General features: G+C 37.4%; 1 protein-coding gene across 1 annotated transcript in view; it reads left to right on the top strand.

The window, feature by feature from the left end:
- The window catches only part of IMPG2 (interphotoreceptor matrix proteoglycan 2), an 80,052-nt gene extending 61,588 nt beyond the window's left edge, over nt 1–18,464 (top strand). The window contains exons 11-18 of the mRNA XM_032852063.1: nt 6,086–6,389; nt 7,382–8,667; nt 9,260–9,479; nt 11,639–11,849; nt 13,414–13,602; nt 15,182–15,383; nt 15,867–15,946; nt 18,384–18,464. Coding sequence (XP_032707954.1) covers nt 6,086–6,389; nt 7,382–8,667; nt 9,260–9,479; nt 11,639–11,849; nt 13,414–13,602; nt 15,182–15,383; nt 15,867–15,946; nt 18,384–18,396 — 2,505 coding nt within the window. The 3' untranslated portion in view covers nt 18,397–18,464. The remainder of the gene's footprint in view (nt 1–6,085; nt 6,390–7,381; nt 8,668–9,259; nt 9,480–11,638; nt 11,850–13,413; nt 13,603–15,181; nt 15,384–15,866; nt 15,947–18,383) is intronic.
- Nucleotides 18,465–19,535: the final 1,071 nt, after the last annotated feature.

Genomic DNA, 19,535 nt, shown 5'->3' with positions numbered 1-19,535 from the left:
GAGAGACAGAGAAGCAGGCTCCCTGCTGAGCAGAGAGCCCGATGCAGGGACTCGATCCCAGGACCCTGAGATCATGACCTGAGCCGAAGGCAGCGGCTTAACCCACTGAGCCACCCAGGCGCCCCAAACAGTTTTTTTTTTTTTAATTTCTTTAGTATTTTATATACATAGGATCGTGCCATCTGGAGCAGACCATTTTACCTCTTCCTTTCTGATTTGAAGAACTTTTATTTATTTTTCTTGCCTAATTGCCCTTGCTGAGAATTCTAATGTTATACTAGATAAGATGTAAGAGTGAGACCATTGTCTTATTCTTCATCTTAGTAAGAAAGCTTCAGCCTTTCAAACTGGGTTATGATATTTGCTGTGGGTTTGTTGTTCATGGCCTTTATTATGTTGAGATATGTTGCTTCTGTATCCAGTTTGTTGAGGGTTTTTATCATGAAAGGACTGAATTTTGTCAAATAATTTCTGTATCTATGGAGATGATTGTATGATTTTTTTTATTCTTTAATTTAATTTTAATTTAATTTTGACAGAGAGAGAGAGAGAGATCACAAGGAGGCAGAGAGGCAGGCAGAGAGAGAGGGGGGGAAGCAGGCTTCCTGTTGAGCAGAGAGCCTAATGTGGGGCTCTATCCCAGGACCCTGAGATCATGACCTGAGCCGAAGGCAGAGGCTTAACCCATTGAGCCACCCAGGTGCTCCTATTCTTCATTTTATTAATGTGACATATCACATTTATTGATTTGTAAGTTTTGAATTGTCCTTCTATCCAAGGGATAAGTCCTCACCTGATCCTGGTGGATGATTCTTCTAATTTGCTTTGAATTCAGTCTGCTAATTTTGGGGGGCAATTTTTGCATTATATTAATCTGGGATATTGGTCTGTCATTTTATTTTCTTGTAGTATCTTTGTCTGGTTTTGCTATCAGGGTAATGCTGGCTTTGTAAAATCAGTTTGGGAGTGTTTACTCCTGTTTGATTTTTGGGAAGAGTTTGGGAAGGACTAGCATTAGTTTTTCTTTAAATGTTTGGTAGAATATCAGTGAAACCATCTGGTCCTCTATGTTTGTTAGGTCCCTTTGGTCTAAAGTATAGTTCAAGTCCATCATTTTCTTATTGATTTTCTCTCTGGATTATCTAGCCATTGTTCAAAGTGGCGATGCTGAAGTCCCCGATAATTGTATTGTTATCCCTCCCTCCCTTCTGATCTGTTAATATTTGCGTTAGATATTTAGGTGCTCCAATGTCAGGTGCCATTGTATTTACAATTGTTATGTCCTCTTGATGAGTTGAGCTCTTTACCATTATTTATGACCTTACTGGTCTCTTGTTACAGTTTTTGAATTAAAGTCTATTTTGTATGATATAAGTATAACTACTGCTGCTTTCTTTTGTTTTCTATTTGTATGGAATTTTTAAAAAATCCCTTCACTTTGAGCCTTTATGTGTCTCTAACTGAAGTGACTCTATTATAAGCAGCATATATTTGGATCTTATTTTTTATACTGTTAGTCAATTTCTGTCCTTTGAAGGGGGACTTTAATCCATTTACATTCAGAGTAACTTGATAAGTAAGGACTTATTTCTACCATCTTATTGTTTTCTGGCCCTTTTGTAATTACCTTGTTTCTTTGTTTCTGTCTTGGTGTTTTCCTCTGTTAATTGATTATTTTCCATAGTTGTATGCTTTGATTCTCTTTTCTTTTTCTTTTGTGTATCTTCTGTAGGTTTTTGCTTTGTGGTGACCATGAAGCTTACATAAACATCTTAGGTTTATTTTATGCTAACCGTCTATTTTATGCTAACAACTTAATGTCAATGGCATACAAAAACTCTCTTTTTATTCCCTCCCTACTTTTAGTTTTTGATGTTACAGTTTACCTCTTTTTATATTGTATTCATTAACAAATTGTTATATGTAGCCACAATAGATTCCTTTCTAATTTTCTTTTGTGTATTTAGCATAAATTTTTACCTTGTGATTATCATGAGGTTCATATATATCATTCTATATATATAAAACTGTCTATTTTAAGTCGATAACAACTTAAATTTGAATACATTTCAACACTGTACATTTTTAACCTCCCCCATGTTTTATGTTTTTGATGTCACATTTTACATCTTTTTATTTTATGTATCCCCTAACTAATTATTGTAGTTTTAGTTAATTTTACTACTTTTGTCTTTTTTACTAGCTTTATAAGTGATTAATCCATTACTTTTATAATATGTTTAACTTTTGCTATGAGATTTTTACATTTGCATGATTTCTTGTCATTAATCAGTATAATTTCTTTTCAGCTGAAAGAAGTCTCTTTAATATTTCTTGTAAGACCTGTTTAGTGGTGATGAACTCCTTTAGCTTTTGCTTAGCTGGGGAACTCTACCTCTGTTCTGAATAATAATCTCACTGTGGGTGAATATTCTTTCCCTAAAGTACTTTGAGAATTTCATGCCACCACTTTTTGGCTTACAGAGTTGCTGCTAAAAATATCTACTGATAGCCTTATTGGTTTCCCTTGCATGTAGTAAGTTCTTTTTCCTTATGCTGCATTTAGGAGTGTTTCCTTATCTTTATCTTTTGACATTTTAGTTATAGCGTGTCTTGGTGTAAATCTCTTTGAATTAATCTTTTTTGGAACTCTCTGTGCTTCCTGAGCATAGATGTCTCTTTCCTTCCTAGAATAGGAAATTTTTCAGCCATTATTTATTCAAATAAGTTTTCTGCCTCTTCTCTTTCTGGGGCCTCTATAATGTGTGTATTATTCTATTTGATCTTGTCCCATAGGTCCTTTAAGGGATTTTCGCTTGTTAAAATTATTTTTTCTTTTTTGTTGCTCTGTCTGGGTGAGTTCCATTGCTTTGTTTTCTAGCTTGCTGATCTGTTTTTCTGCTTCTTCCAATTTGCTTTTGAACCCCTGTAATGTACTTTTCAGTGTAGTTACTGTATTTTTCAGTTCTGACTTATGTTTGGTATTTTCTTATGTTTTCTCTCTGTTGAAGTTCTTTCTGTGCACATCCCTTCTTCTCCTGAGTTTGGTAAGCATCTTTATGAAAGTTATTTGGAACTCTTTATCAGGTAGATTACTTATCTCCATTTCATCAAGGTCTTTTTCTGAGGTTTTGTCTTGTTCTTTCATTTGGAACATGTTTTTCTGTCTCCTCATTTTAACTGATTCTTTGTGTTTGTTTCTGTGTATTAGACAAAAGAGCTACCTCTGTTGTAGGAGTATTGTGGGAGTGGTATTATGTAAGGGATGACCCATGGGAGTCAGAAACACAATCCCCTTCTGGCCACTAAAACCAGGGGCTCCCTGAGTTTTCCCTGTGGGGGCTGTGTGCACCCTCTGACTGTGGTGTGGCTGAGCTGTGGTGGGGTGGGTGGGTGGGTGGGATTCTTGCCCAGGCTGTCTGTGATATATTTTTGGCAGGAGTTGGGAGCTGGCGAGGATGTGGCACTTGTCTGGCTGGCTAAGACTTGACTGTGACATGGGATGTGGGGTGGTGCTTGCCTGGCTGGTTGTGATGTGCTGTGATGTGGGATGGGAGTCCCACATGTGCTAGGAGGTTGGAAGGCGATTGCCTAAATGGCACTTATCCACACCAGCGTTAGTAAGGTACAGTGAGATTGCAAAAATTGTACCTGCCAGTGCTTCTGTCTTTAGAGAAAGCCCTAACAGGTTCCTTTCTTTTTGGCATTTGCTTTAGGATTAGTGTGTCTCCTTCACATATGGTCTAGGCACTTTTCAAACTTCTGCTTTTAATACCATAAGATCCGGTAATTCCACTACTGGGTATTTACTCACAGAAAATGAAAATACTAATTCAAAAAGATAATGCACCCCCACGTTTATAGAAGCATTATTTCCAATAGCCAAGATATGGAGCAATCTAAATGTCCACCAAAAGATGAATAAAGAAGATGTGGTGTGTATATATATATACCATGGAATGTTATTCAACCATAAAAAGAATGAGCTCTTGCCATTTGCAACAACATGGTTGGACCTAGAGGGTATTATGCTAAGTGAAGTAAGTCATACAGAGAAAGGCAACTACCATATGATTTCACTTTATATGGAATCTAAATGCACCCATACACACATATGCAAAAGAACAAATAAACAAACAAAAGACAGAAACAGACCCATAAATACAGAGAACAAATGGGTGATTATCAGAGAGAGGATGGTAGAGCTACAGGTGGTTATCAGAGAGAAGGAAGGCTTCCAGCTATGGGATGAATAAGTCATGAGGATGAATGCACAGTATAGGGAACATGGTCAATGATATCTTAATAGCATTGTATGGTGACAGATTGTAGCTATATTTGTAGTGAACATAGCATAATGTATAGAATTGTAGAATCACTATTTTTTATATTAAAACTAATATAACATTGTTTGTTAACTATATTTCACTTAAAAAAAAGATTAAAAATTCCCTCCGAAACAAACAAACAAACAAACAAACAAATATATCGCTGCTTTTGCCTTGGGTCCTGGGGCAAGCAGGTCTGTAAGTGAGTCCTTAAGGGCAGGTTCTCCATTCCCTACAGTTCTGGACATAATCCCTGATGGTTTTCTGTTTTGGGGGCTGGTCTCTCAGGTACAGGACCCCAAGAGTTGGGGTGCCTAATGTGGGGTGAAAACTCCTTGCTCCTTGGGGGGAAGTTCCATGTTTTTGAGATTTCATTCTGACTGTAGATTGTAACTCTTTGGGTGGGGTTTTTAGTGAGAGCGTATCTCTGCCTCTCCTACCAAACTCAGTGTGGCTTTTTTTGGTTGTGGAGATGCTGTTCATCTACTTTTTAGGATTTTTTCAGAGAAAATTATTCCATATGTAATTGTAGATTTGTTGTGTCCATAGGAGGAAGTGTGTTCAGTATCTTCCTATGCCAACATCTTGGACCCAACACCAGGAGATTTCTTATAGGGTCTTCCTGACAGGAAATATAACAATTCAGCAACTAGACAAGTATTTTTGAGACCCAGCCTGTAATACTATAGGCAGAACATGATCAGCCTGTATCCTCTATGGGAGTATTTTAAAAGTACCACGTCTGGGTCCTATCCACAAGCAATTAAGTTAGGATTTCTGAGGTGTGAGGCTTGGACATTGGGGTTTTTAAAAAGCTTTCATGTTATTTTAATGCTATTTAGAGTAAAGAATGATTCTTCTTTTCTATTTTCCTTTTTTAGTTTTCACCCAGGAAATATTTTATGAATTTTTTCTTTACATATGGCACTTTTTACTTTTTGTTATTTATAACTCAGCATAGATTGAAGTATAAAAATTATCACCAAATGCCATGGCCATTTTACCTACTAGTATCACCACTCAACTTTTTTGTGTAGATTTGTCTTTATATGATTACATAATTAGCATGTTCGAGGATTGTGTTTCTTTCTACTTTTCTATTCCTGAAGTTAAATTTTAGGGTAAGATTAGTACTCTATTACTATATTAGTAAAAAAAGTCACTAGAAAGAGAAAGTTGTATTTTGTAAGTGGGATGCCATTTCATAGATACTGCCATTCTTTTGAGGTACAGACCACATTTTGATGTGGTGACATTTCTTAGCAAAATGAAAAGCCTTAAGTAGTTAAATACCTTTTGGAATGATTAATAAAATTGCTAACTGTTCTTTCCTGCTGTGGGCAATGTGCTTAGATCTTTGACATCAAATTACAGATATTAGTAATTATGTAGTTAGAGTATTTAAGCTAAAAAGACAGAAAAAAGGGACATCTAAAGCAAGAGAAATAATATTTTTTCCCACAGACTTACTTTGGAATATTTTGAATATATTATCTCATTTCTCCCCAATTTACAGATGTGATTCAAGAGGTTCATGTCTTTTCTCTAGATTTTTAAACTAGTATGTGGGTTGAATAAGGGTTTGATGAGAGCTCTGTTTGATTCTAGAACCCATGTTCCCACCCTCCTCCCCACCAATATTACATTGTCTCTGTGTCCTTAGAAAATCTGGGAATGTGTATACATAAGTGATATTTGAAATAATTTTTATATGTTTCTTTTATCTATGATATGATTTAGCCTTTTTTTCCCCCCAGGATAATACCCTTCAAGCTGAATGGCCCTCAGCAGATGAATCTACCACCAGCAGTATTTCACCACTTGATTTCAGCTCTGGTCCTCCCTCAACCACTGGCAGGGAACTCTGGTCAGAGAGCCCTTTGGGTGATTTAGTGTCTACACCCAAATTAGCCTTTCCCTCGAAGGTGGGCCTCAGTTCTTCCCCAGAGGTTTTAGACGTTAGCAGCTTGACTCTTCATTCTGTCACCCCAGCAGTGTTTCAGACTGGCTTGCCTGTGGTTTCTAACGAAAGGACTTCTGGATCTCACCTCCTAGAAGATGGTAAGGGACTCTATTTACTTTTCACAGTTTTATACTTTATTATATCAGATGACAGGGTTTTGAAGAGAGAAAGAGACTAGGGTTAATAGAAAAACATAATAGCGTCTATTAGGAGGAAATGGCTTGGGGAAGTCATATGAGAGAGGGAATGGTCAGATTTAATTGGTTGGAATGGAGACTCCAAATAGGTAAATAATAAAGAATGAACTTGGTGGGCTGGGGTGGGTATCAATTAATAGATATTTTGAACATCCTATTAAAGGATACATAATTTAATTAAATTACTATTAAAGAACTACTTTACTTGAATAGTGTAGGATAAACAAATAAAATCAAAGAAGATTATTATAGTAGCTTTTAGTAGGATTGATTATGGGGGCCATGTATAGAGACTTTAGCTTGCATTAGGCTTGTGAAAGGGAGAACTGAACTAGGGTAGCTACAGCAGAGACTAAGAAATGAAAATCAAGTGGGTGATTTAAATGTTGTGGAGGAAAAGAAAGATCAATGTGACTTATGAATGGAGTATATAATGAAAGAAGAAGTTGAACAAAGATATAAATAATGGGTCCAGGATTTTAAACATTGGGTGAATTTGGAAGTGAATGGGCAGTAAGGGAAATGGGAATTCAAAGACAAAATTTCCTAAGGGATTTTCTCCCTTAGTTTTCACTAAATTCAGTCTTTGGTGTCAATATGGTAACCAGCAGTTCTTCATTTCCATGGAGTAAATACATCAAGTGTTTGAAGAGGAATCAGTTCAATAGCTGAGATCTTGTTTTACTCAAGGATAGGGGGTATATTCATGATGATTGTACATATCACACAGACATAATGAGATCTTCTTGCTTGCTAATTTATCAGAGTAAAAATAAGCAACTGAATCTCCTAACTTAATGAGAAAAAAAACACAAGTAGCCAGCTTTATTAGGAGAACTGGGAATACATTTTGGCAACTCTGTAGATTAATTAATAGAAAATTTTATTTTTAGGATTAATCAAAGTTGAAGGGTCAGAAGATTTTCTTTCTGTTCAGCCATTGCCTTCAAGTCCATTCACTCAGCCGGTGCCAAAGGAGACGATACCATCTGTGGAAGATTCTGGAGTGTCTTTGACATCCTCACCATATCTGACTTCCTCTGTTACTTTAGATCTTGCTAAAGAAGTAGCTATATCTTCTGGCTTGGACTCTTTGGCCTCCAAAGTCAAAGGCCAATTAGAAGTGAGCACTTTGATGCCAGACACATCCATAGAAAAAGGGTTTATATTTGAAAGTGGTTTAGGCTCAGGGTCTGGGCAAAATGTAGATCAGATTACTTGGCCATGGAATGAGACTTCATTAGAGAAGAGTTATGAACCACTGTCTAAATCATGGCTTGAAGATCAGGAGTCACTTTTGCCAACTGAGGTTATAGATGAGAAATTAGTTCTAGATGACAAAATAGATTCTACAGGACAAAGTATTGACTATTTAAAATATGGGCATTTTGATAAATCCACAAAATTTGCAGAGGAAGAGCTCATTGGTGGACCTACTGTGCCCATTTCTGTAGAGACCACAACTCAATCTGCATCTCTAGTTCTCTCCAAACAAATATCAGAGGTACCTGACATTGATTATTACCTGGTTACCAAAGCACCTCTCCTACTGACATCTACAGCAACCTCTGCTTCTACTGATAAACCAGATATACTGTTTCTAAAGGAGGATGTGGAACAAACTACAGAGTCATCCAACCATGAATGGTTTGATAACGAGATTTCAGTAATTAAGCCAGACATGCAACAGTTGGGGACTATATTGCCAGAATCAGATGTAGTTCGGGCAAGAACTTCTTCCCTAGGGATATTGTTCAGAGACATGTTGGCAAGTACACCACAGACTACTGACAAGCTCTGGTTGAAATCTTCCATAACACAGTCTACCAAATTGTCTCCAACCACCAGCTCCACCCTGCTAGAAGATGAAGTAATTATGGGTGTTCAGGATATTTCATTAGAACTGGACCGGATAGGCACAGATTACTATCAGCCTGAGCTAATCCCAGAGGAAAATGGCAAGGTTGGTAGTTATGTGGAAATGTCTACAAATGTCCACTCCACAGAGAGGGCTATTGTGGTACAGCCCACAGAAGGAGGTGACTTGACTCATACCCAGACTGCAGGAGCTTTGTTGGTTTTCTTTAGCCTCCGAGTGACAAACATGATGTTTTCGGAAGATCTGTTTAATAAAAACTCTTTGGAGTATAAAGCACTGGAACAAAGATTTTTGGAACTGGTAAGCACTAGAAGTGGAACATGGGCATTAGTGAATAATCATGTATGAACTAACTCTCTTTTCCCTAAACACATAAGATCTGAGCCAATGAAAGTGTGGTCTGCTGTGAACATAGATTTACAAATAGTGTCATGGCCTAGGGTTGGTAGAAAAACAATAAGACAGTTAGATACTAAGAAATGGAAAACACCAACATGGCACGAGGGTGATATAGAAACTTAGATACTGAAGATTGAATTCCATGAATTATGGAACTGAAGCTTAAAAATTTTTTTCACGTGTTACTGTAAGACCAGTGTTTTGTATGTACTTTTGATACCTACACTGTTGTGATTTTTTAGTGAAACAGAGAGAATAAACTCTCTGGGTGTCTAAAACTGTCAGTTCCATGGGTTTCTAAATAGCACTGGGAAAATCTCTCACTCTCAAATAACTCAAAATTTATACTATTATGGATGAACAGTTTAAATAGTGTAAATAGAATATAGTTTGGAAAAGTAGGGGGGGGCTCATCCTTTTGTTTGAGTGGGGGTTGTTATATTTTGAACAAAATGCAAAACCTTGTAAACTGACTACTTTTCTTGTATTGTAGCTGGTTCCCTATCTCCAGTCAAATCTCACAGGATTCCAGAATTTAGAAATCCTGAACTTTAGAAATGGCAGTATTGTTGTAAACAGCCGAATGAAGTTCATGAAGTCTGTCCCTCTTAATGTCAACAATGCTGTATACATGATCCTGGAAGACTTTTGCACCACTGCCTATGAGACCATGAACTTGGCTATTGATAAATTCTCCCTTGATGTAGAATCAGGTAATGGTATTGAATACTATGGTGGTTTCTAAGTGGAATCCAGTGATTATTCTTGTGTATTTTCCTTTATACTGAGTCAAGGTGAATTTATTACTTAAAGGGAAAAGAATACTATGTCAGGCAAAATATTCACATCTTGGTAATTATTAAATGATCTTTTCATAGGACATCAATATCATTCTTATTTTTTTCAGAGAATATAATAGTAAATGTATTTTTATTTTTTATTTTTTTAATTTTTCATTTCTTATTATTATGTTCAGTTAGCCAACGTATACTTTTTGGTCATTAGTTTTTGCTCATTCTCTTTTTAAAAAGGTTGTTCACACACATTATCTTTTTTACCTCCCATTCCCTTTTCTACCTATTCTGTCTAGCGCTAGCTCTCTCTTTTACTTATCCACTGGATTTGCTCTGGCTGCATCTCTAAAGTTGCCAAGCTCAAATGATTTTGGACTCTCTTTCCTTCTATATTATTTTCCTAAGCTATTTTATCCATTTCCATTGTTGTAAGTCTTATATAACTGTCAATAATTTTTTTTGCAAAAAAAATTATTTTATTTATTTATTTATTTTATTTTTATTTGCAAATCAGACTTACCTTCTGAGCTCCAGAATCAAAATCTAACTATGTATTTGATGATCTCAGTTTAGATGTATCATCCTATGTATATCAAACTTAAGATATCTAAGAATGAGCTCTTCTTTTCTGTATCTCTCCATCTTTTAACTAAATCTAATATTTCTGTCAGCTTCACCATCTTGAGAAATGGAAGTCATGTCCATTCAGCTACTTAAGTCAGAAACCTAGGAAGTCATTCTGATACCTGTTTCTATTACCCCCAAACTTATGTTGATTCTGAATATTCTAAATATATCTCGAATCTGTGTACTTCTCTTTCTCCAGTGCTGCTAGTCTAGGCCAATCATTCATCAGCCCACATTTGAACCAGTTTCCCTACTACTTCTCCCCTATCCCTTCTCCCAGATAGCAGCCAGGGTACTCTTTCTAAAACATCAGATTATTTCACTTTCCTGCTTGAAATATTTCAGTGGCTTCCTGGTTCAACAGCCACAAGGTCTGGTCCCTCTTTTCCTCCAGTATTATCCAGTGAAACTAACTTCTTGGCTAAAGTCCTCATATTCAAGAAACTTTTTTTTTTTTTTTTTTTTTTTTTTTTTTGCTTTAAAGCCTTTGTGCCAAGTATCTTTAATCTCCAGAATAGCAAGGAAATCAGTAATTCTCAAAACCATATTAGATTCTTTGGAAACAGACTATGCTATGCTATTTATTTATTTATTTATTTATTTATGCTAAACATCATGCTTTTTCATCTAGATGAGCTTATGGATTATTTCCACCTATTTCATCTGTCTTTTGTATCCTTGTCACTGTTTGCCATTCACAGGTTGCCATTCACCAGTGAACAACATATAGTGAAACCAAATGGGATGAAAGACCCATCATGGTCAATGTCTTACATCATTTTTGATGGGTTATTGTCCTAATTATTTAAAATTTTTATTTTTATTCTCACCTAATCAAAGAAAAATAAAGTTACTGAAATCAAAATATTATTAAGAATGGCCTGAGGAGGTCCAGGGCTGATATATTTTTCTAACATTGGCTTCCACAAATCTCAAATGTTCTTAGCTGCTCTTATTGGGTTATACCCACTCCTGAGGCTCCTATCAATTGTCTGGGCTTTGTCTCCTGTTCTATGTTCTCACTGTGGGATAGGGCATTTAGCATCACATATAGAATAGAGGTAGCCTATGGTAGGTTAGGGTTGGTGCAAATGAATGATACATGAAAACTGTGTTGAATTTAGATTGACAACTACATGGCATAGGTTTTAAAGTGTCTTCCTGCTCCCTTGGTAAACAATGAAAAAGCTTACCCAGGTCATTGAGTTTTATGCTTTGGCTCTGGATTTTAGAGATATTTAACAACAGCTCATCAATCCAAGGATGAGTCAGAATTTTTTTGTGGTATTAGTGGTGATGGTGTATTTTAATGTTTCAGGAAGGGGGGTGTCCCTTGTTACTTTGGAGGGGGGTAGTGTTACTAGAGGGACTTCATGTACTCGTTCCTATGTTTTGCCTTTTCTTGTATTATTCTCTAGTTTGTTTTTTTTTTTTTTTTTTTGATGTTTTAGGTGATCAAGCCAACCTTTGCAAGTTTCAGGCATGCAATGAATTTTCTGAGTGTGTAGTCAACCCCTGGAGTGGAGAAGCAGAGTGTAGATGCTTCCCTGGGTACCTGAGTGTGGAAGAACTACCTTGTCAGAGTCTCTGTGATCTACAGCCTGACTTCTGCTTGAATGATGGAAAATGTGACATTATGCCTGGACATGGGGCCATTTGTCGGTATGTTGTAGTTAGAGATTTTGGTTTCCCAAGGTTATAGATACTTCCTCCATATAGATACTTCTTGAATGGGTGTAGACCCATCCAAGAAGATGAGTCTACACCTATGATTTTAGGATAATCACAGCAATATTTATTATAGAAGTTTTATCTAGGCAATAGATGGATGCCCTCTAGTTCTCATGTGGAGAGTCAGTTAATAGGGCTCAATTATACCCAGATCGATTGGTTATTTTATTTTTATACTTTTAAGATGCTGTAAGAAAAACATTATTTAAATGTGTCTTAATTAGAGTACTTGAAGTAGTTGGAGATCTTTGTGTTGGTTCTTAGTGGTGATGATAAGGCAATTTGTACTCAAATTAGGTTTAGGCTAAGATAATACTTTACACTGTGAAATTTTATTGTCTACTTGGATATTTTCTTAATGCCTGTGGCTTTCTCGTGGTCCTATTGAATGTTTGAAAATAAAGAAAAGCAAGTATTTAAAGTCTTTGAAATTGTAACAAATATATTTTAAGTAACTAAGATCCATTTTTTAATAAGGCAGAACTACAGAAACTCCAGCAGACAGATGAACAGATTTAGGTAGCCTCACCATTCTCCCCAGTCATTTTCCTTAAACAAAATAGAACAAATCAGCCTCTGAATCACACAACAACTAGTCACATGGGTGTAAAAGGAGAGAATGCTGAGAACAAGCAGAGAAACATGAATAAGAGGACAGTTTATGGATGTCAAGATGTGCAAATATTATAGATGCCAGACCCAGAGGATATAAGTGGGAATGATCCAGACTCTTCTGTTCAGAAAAGTATAAAGTTTAGCTAGAAAACTCAGAGGAAAAATAGTCTTTTTATTTTCAGAGAAGTTAATATTATTCTGAAAACCAGTCATTTCCTTGCTGCTCTCAGAATTGATGACACTTTTGCACAAGTCTGGAGCCTGGGGGTTGCAGGCATCTCTGTGGTATGGTGAAAGAACACTAGGAGTCTAGAGACCTGGTTTCTAGACCCAGAGCTGTTGCTGACTAATTGTGTGATCTCAATCACTTTCCTTTCTAGGTCTGTTTTTTGTTAAGTATAAATAAGGAATTTAATTAGAACACTTTACATCTACCCAATCTTTTATTTAGTCATTTACAAATAGTCAGGGAGGACATACTGGGTCTGTATGAAGCACTAATCACAACCTTAAATTGTATGATCATTGAATCTATTATGTTCACTTCTTTTTAAAAAATTTTAAAAAGATTTTATTTATTTATTTCTGGAGAGAGATCACAAGTAGGCAGAGTGGCAGGGAGAGGGAGAAGCAGGTTCCCCACTGAGCAGAAAGCCCACTGTGGGGTTCCATCCCAGGACCCTGGGATCATGACCTGAGCTGAAGGCAGATGCTTAACTGACTGAGCCACCCAGGTGTCCCTTTTATGTTCACTTCTGTATTGAAGCTTCACTTGGTCAGCATTTATTTTGCTACCTTTCCCCAGTCCCGCCAAAGGTTCTGCCATTGTTGTTTTCAACACAGTGATTCTGTTTTTGGACTTTGTCACTTCTCATTACAGATGCCGGGTGGGTGAGAATTGGTGGTACCGAGGTGAGCACTGTGAGGAGTTTGTGTCTGAGCCCTTGGTCATAGGCATCACCATTGCCTCGGTGGTTGGGCTTGTCCTCGTCTCTTCTGCTTTTGTCTTCTTCTTTGTCAGGACTCTTCATGTTCATTATGATAGGAGAGAAACAGAGAGGCCCATCAGGTAAATAAGAAAAATTACTCTCTAATGGAATAAAATGTTCCTTTTAGTCATTTATTTTGTACTTCTTATATGCCAAATATTGGATAATGATCTGGGTGGAGGAGAGCTATAAAGTTGAATAAAAACATGGTCCCTGGCCTGAAAGGGTGTTAGATTAGAAACAAACATAAGCAGTGGTATGAATAAGATGAGGGATAAATTGGTTTTGCCTGGGAAGAGAGTCTTAGAAGTTTTAATGATGGTTATGATATTTAGCCGGACATAAGAGTAGATATTTGCTCTGGGGGTGGCTAATTGAATGAGCATGAGCAAAGTCACAGGAATCCATGAATTTCAAGGCACACTGAAGGAGTGGCATTGTTGAATGTGGCCAAAATGCCTCTTTCCTGGTGGGAAGTAGTTAGAAGGGTGATGGACATGAGGTGAAGCCCTTGTGTGAGGACCATATTTGTTAGTTTGTTCCTTTTGGTTCATTCCAGTGGTAATTAGCCATATTTCAATGTATTTATTTATTATTTAAGAAAGAAGATTTATTTGTTTATTTGAGAGAGAGTGTGCATGCACATGCATGACTGGGTAGAGTAGCAGAGGGAGAGAATCCTCAAGTAGACTCCCCACTGAGCACAGAGGCCATGATGCGGCTAGATCTCACCACCCATGAGATCATGACCTAAGCTGAAACCAAGAGTCAGAGACTCAACCGACTGGGCCGCCCAGGCACCCCATAATTAGCCAGATTTTAAATCTGGCTAAGAATCTGACAAGAACTGAAATCTGGTTCTCTGTTTAGTAGCTTCATTAATGGGAGAAATAAAACCTGCTCAACTTTGGAGGCTACGGATTCAGAGATCTTTTAGTTGTTATGTGATTGAGATCCCCGCTTGTACTTTGCTTCTGTGCTTCTAGAGTCTATAAGGGCTACGCTTCATGTTCAGGTTACCTTCCCTCACCCTCTGGCATGGCTAAGGAGTTACCTCTCCTAGGTGCCTAGAGTCCTCAGGAGGACATACTTCCATCATTGTTCTTAAACTTTTTATTGACTCACTTTGCATTAGAGTATAATCTCATTCAGGACAGAGTTCCACCAAAGTCTTCATGTCATCAGCATCTGTGATAACCCTAGGCACATAATCAATGCTGAGCACATATTTGTAGATCTGAATTGAATTTCACTAAGGTCTCCCTACATTTATTTTCTATCAAATTCTCTGTGTGGTTACACGGTTACATACTGATTTTGATTTACATACTCTGGGAATGATGGAGCTGTATTCATTTAATGATATGCTATCTGCTGACAGACATATTTCCTCATTAACATTTATTGATAAACACTGTGGGGCAAATAAAGATGGATGATACATGAAACAGTAATTCCATAGGGCCCTTGCCATGTAGTTGGGGAGATGATAATGACAACACCTGATCTGGATATTTCTCATAGTCATGTTCCTACATTTGTATCTAGTTCACCTCTTTTTCTTGCCCAACAGAAATCTTACCACAGGTAAATAGTCTTCTAAGTAGTTGAGCGTCTGAAGAACCTGAACCAACCGTACTTTCCTTTTTGTGGTTCCAGCAGGCAGCCCGACAGTCTCTCATCCATTGAAAATGCTGTGAAGTACAATCCTGTGTATGAAAGCCATGTGGCTGGACCTGGGCAGTATGAAGGACCCTATCCTCAGCACCCCTTCTCTAGTTTTGCAGGTGGAGAGATTATTGGTGGTCTAAGCAGGGAAGAAATCCAGCAAATGTATGAGACCAGTGGGCTTTCCAGTGAGGTAGGAAACTTTGCTTTTCTGTTGCTGCTCTGCTGGGGTGTGTGTGTGTGTGTGTGTGTGAGCGTGCGTATATGTGTGTGCGTGTGTGCGTGTGTGTACATGCACACATGTGTGCACATCATGTACATGGGCTTCAGGAAAGGATGAAAAATATTTCATGATCAGTTTTTTTCCTCATGATATCTTTCAGGTGATGTGGTATGCAGGGGATATATAATTCTGAGCCGTAACTCATTTCCCACCCAGTGGCTTCTTTTTACATTATTAGCAAATGCTTTCTCTCTCCTCCCTCCCTTCCTTAGGAATATATCTTTGGGTTTTTAAGAGTGATTCCTGCAATATCCAAACCCCCCATCTCTCTGAAAAGGCCATCCTTTCCTATAGCTCTCCTCTGGATAGCCCAGAAAACTAGAACTCCTTCTAAAGAGCTGTTGAGGTTTTTCTAATGCAATTTACGGTCTTTTTTTTTTTTTCTTTTCTAAGGAAATTCAAGAAAGAATGAGAATTTTGGAACTGTATGCCAGTGATCCTGAGTTTGTAGCTTTCGTGAGAGAACATCAAATGTAAGCATCTGATATAGTCTTCTTCTCAGGTTCCTAGCAGGGTGCCTTCTAGTAGGGGCACCAGCGTGAGTACATAATTCCTGTCCACATGACGTGGGTTCCAGGGATAACCAATGTTTGTTGAGCTCTTTACAGTTCATATGCTTCCACACGGATTACTTCATTTATTCTTCATAATAGCTTTTTAAGTTGAACGTCTTGTATTTAAATTTTTAAAAAGATTTTATTGATTTATTTGAGAGAACAAGAGGGAGGGAGGGAGAGAGAGTCCATCTGAGGGTGGGGAGGGGCAGAGGGAGAAACAGAGCCCCTGCTCAGCAGGGAGCCTGATGTGGGGCTCAATCCCAGGACTTGGGGATCATGACCTGAGCTGAAGGCAGATGCTTAACCTACTAAGCCTCCTAGGTGCCCCTGTATTTAATTTTATAAATGAGGAGAGGAAACCTCGGAGAGATGAAGGGACTTAAGACCATAATGATAGCAAATGGCAGAGAAGATTTAAAACTAAGACACTGTTCTGTTCTAGAGATGCCTGGGCTGTGTCATATTTTCTATCTTGTTACCACAGATACCACCTGTGATTTAATGCTATGCAATATTTTTCATAGACAGTTTCTAAGAAAAGCACTTGAGCAGCCATAAATCCTCACATATTTTGATGTATCTTTCCATTTCCATCTTTGTAGACACTTGTCAGTATGCTTTGAATTACACAAATCTCATTAAGGTATACATTTTGTCCTTATAAAGTTCATCTTACATTTCCCTCTATCTCTTTCCATTTGCTTTTCTTAGCATGCATTTTGGGCAAGTGTCTGTAATTATTTTTCTTTGTTCCCCAGGATCCATAACCAGACTTAGGTTATAAAAATAAACTATCTTGTAAAGAGACCATTATGGACATTAATTGAGTATAGTGGGTGAGATATAATTTGGCTTTGATATTTGGTCCTGCTGCCCTCATAAAGGTACCTCCTTATGTATGGGTTCCACCGAGGCCAGATATTCTCATCTGGCTTTTAGAAGAGAAAAACCAGAGCAATTCATGCATGCTTACAGAAGAAATTGATGAAGGCTCATGATCACACACAGCTCTGATGGGAGCCGCTGCCCCTTTGCTCTGAATCCCTTTGTTCTGATAGGCAGCCCCTCACTCATGGTTCTGACTAATTGTAACCTAAGGGAACTGAAGAAGATGCTTATTTATTTATTTTTTTATAAACATATGATGTATTTTTAGCCCCAGGGGTACAGGCCTTGAATCACCAGGTTTACACACTTCACAGCACTCATCACAGCACACTCCCCCAATGTCCATAACCCCACCACCCTCTCCTGACCCCCTTCCCCCCAGCAACCCTCAGTTTGTTCTGCAAGATTAGGAGTCTTATGGTTTGTCTCCCTCCCGATCCCATCTTATTTCATTTATTCTTTTCCTACCCCCCAAGCCCCCCACGTTGCATCTCCATGAAGAAGATGCTTATTAATTTCATGTACATGGTGGACACTCCTTTAAAAATCTCTAAACATCTGAAAAAACTTAAAAATAAATAAATAAAAATAAAATAAAAAAGAAATGCAAAAAAAAAAAAAATCTCTGAACACTTACTTGGCCCCATTGTCAACCTTGCTGAATGATGTTAGAGCAATATTACTGGGAGTCTGTCTTTTAAAGACCAGGACTTCTACTCCTCCCTGAATCTCCAGCCAGCAGATGGCCTATTGCTCCATTTCAGTGGTATCCAATAGAAAGAACATGATTGATGTTTCCTAAGACTATTTTGAAGCTCCTTAGAGCCCTGAATGTGCTCCCTGAGTTAAAAATGTATTTCATCTAGACTAGGACCTCCAAAGAAAGGATTCAGGAGAGCCTAATTAGGGACACACAGATTAAGTACATGCTACAGTTCCTGATGGTAACTATCTGACATGGAAATAGAAATGAAAAAGAAAAAAAAAAGAAATAAAAAAAAAAAAAAAAATCAATGTAACAAAGAAGATTTAAACAAAAAGATCCTGTGAAACAAAAGAAAGCCCATGCAGACACTGTAACCTTAGGAGGGATGTTCATTGAGGGAAGACAGCATTGCAAAAATGTTAGGCATGCAGTCCATATGACATTTTCAATTTCACGTAGTCTCAGCATCTACGAGTATCCCAAGAAAAAGTAGGCTTGATTTAGAATTCATAAAAGCTTGACAGGGTCTTGACAGAGTGGGGTTTCTTTTTGTTGTTGTTGGTTTTGTTTGTTTGTCTTATTTGTTTTTTAACTTGGCAAAGCACAGGAAAACTTCCCTGCAAGGAAAGAAAATAGAAAGTATTGGCGGTTTTAGGAACATAGTTTGGTGATGTATTACAACAAAAGTGCATTACAGGGCATTCTTGCTTTTTCCATTAATTGTTCTCTGTTTTTTTTTTTTTTTTTTTTTTTTGGCAGGGAAGAGCTTTAATCAAAACTTCTATTTTGAAACTGATCAGAAGCCTAGAGAAGATGGAGATCCCTTGCTACCTCTGTCATTAACCTGGATTTTGAACTCTCTCGGAAGAAGAATTTTTTACTTAAAAAATAAGTTTGGGGACCAAATTTTTTTTTCCAGCTTAAAATTTCAGAATGTAATAAGAAATGTGGCAATTTTTATACCTGCAAAGACCAAAAGTTGTATTTAAAGAAACTGAAAACTGTATGAGTTCTGGGAAGTATTCTACAAGGAAAAAAATGGCCCGAGAGTTGGGGCTGGATTTGGGGTCTGCTTCTGAATCTCTGAAGGTGTGTCTCAGAAACAGTGGTTCAGGTTTCCCTGGAGGAAAATAAGGCAAGACTCTTTCAGGAGAAGGCAGGCTTAGTAAGTGAATATTTGGTAGCATGTTTGTTATTGTTAGAATATTGTGGAATGAGAAGCCTTTGAATTAGTTTTATAAAGTTTGTAGTCAGTCACTCATTTAAATAAAAAATATTAAGTATTTTTGGCAATTAGACTGCTGAAGGAAAAACAACACTTTTGCTATAGTATAGAATTAGGCTTGTACTTTTTCTACCAGAGATTTGAATTTCCTCAGCATTGAATCAAGACCACATTATTGTTAAGTATGTCAGTATCCTATTTTTTTTTTTTTTTGGTTGTCAAGGGCAATACATATGTATAGTGTTTAATGGGTTCCTATTAGATTGCAGATGAATTTAATCATATGGACAGGGAGGGAGTTGGTCAAAGTCATGGCACTGAGAATATACTTTGCTGATTGGTGGGTGGACTAAGTCGAACTAATGGGCTCCTTGACTCTTCCTCTGCTATCTCATGTTGTCCTAGGCAAGTCCTGGATTTTTCTAGTTCCTGGTATATTAATTGGGAAAGCAGCACTAACTACCTCACATAGTATAGGTTAGCTTGCTTATATTGCTTCTTCTTATATAATAGTTTGTGTCTAAATTCATTCCTGCTTACATGAAACATGACAGGACTTTTATTGCAATTAAAATTTTTAAAATTATATAGGTAGGAAACATCCACATATTATATAACTCTTAATTGAAAATGGAAGTTTTCCTCTTTCTCTCTAGTATATTTTCGAGTGGGTAGCTTTGGAGGGT

Source organism: Lontra canadensis, unplaced genomic scaffold (genome assembly GCF_010015895.1).
Source record: "Lontra canadensis isolate GAN:19392208 unplaced genomic scaffold, GSC_riverotter_1.0 scaffold6, whole genome shotgun sequence".
Classification (NCBI taxonomy): domain Eukaryota; kingdom Metazoa; phylum Chordata; class Mammalia; order Carnivora; family Mustelidae; genus Lontra; species Lontra canadensis.
The sequence above is the reverse complement of the archived record's forward strand: the minus strand, read 5'-3'. Positions and strand labels throughout refer to the sequence as shown.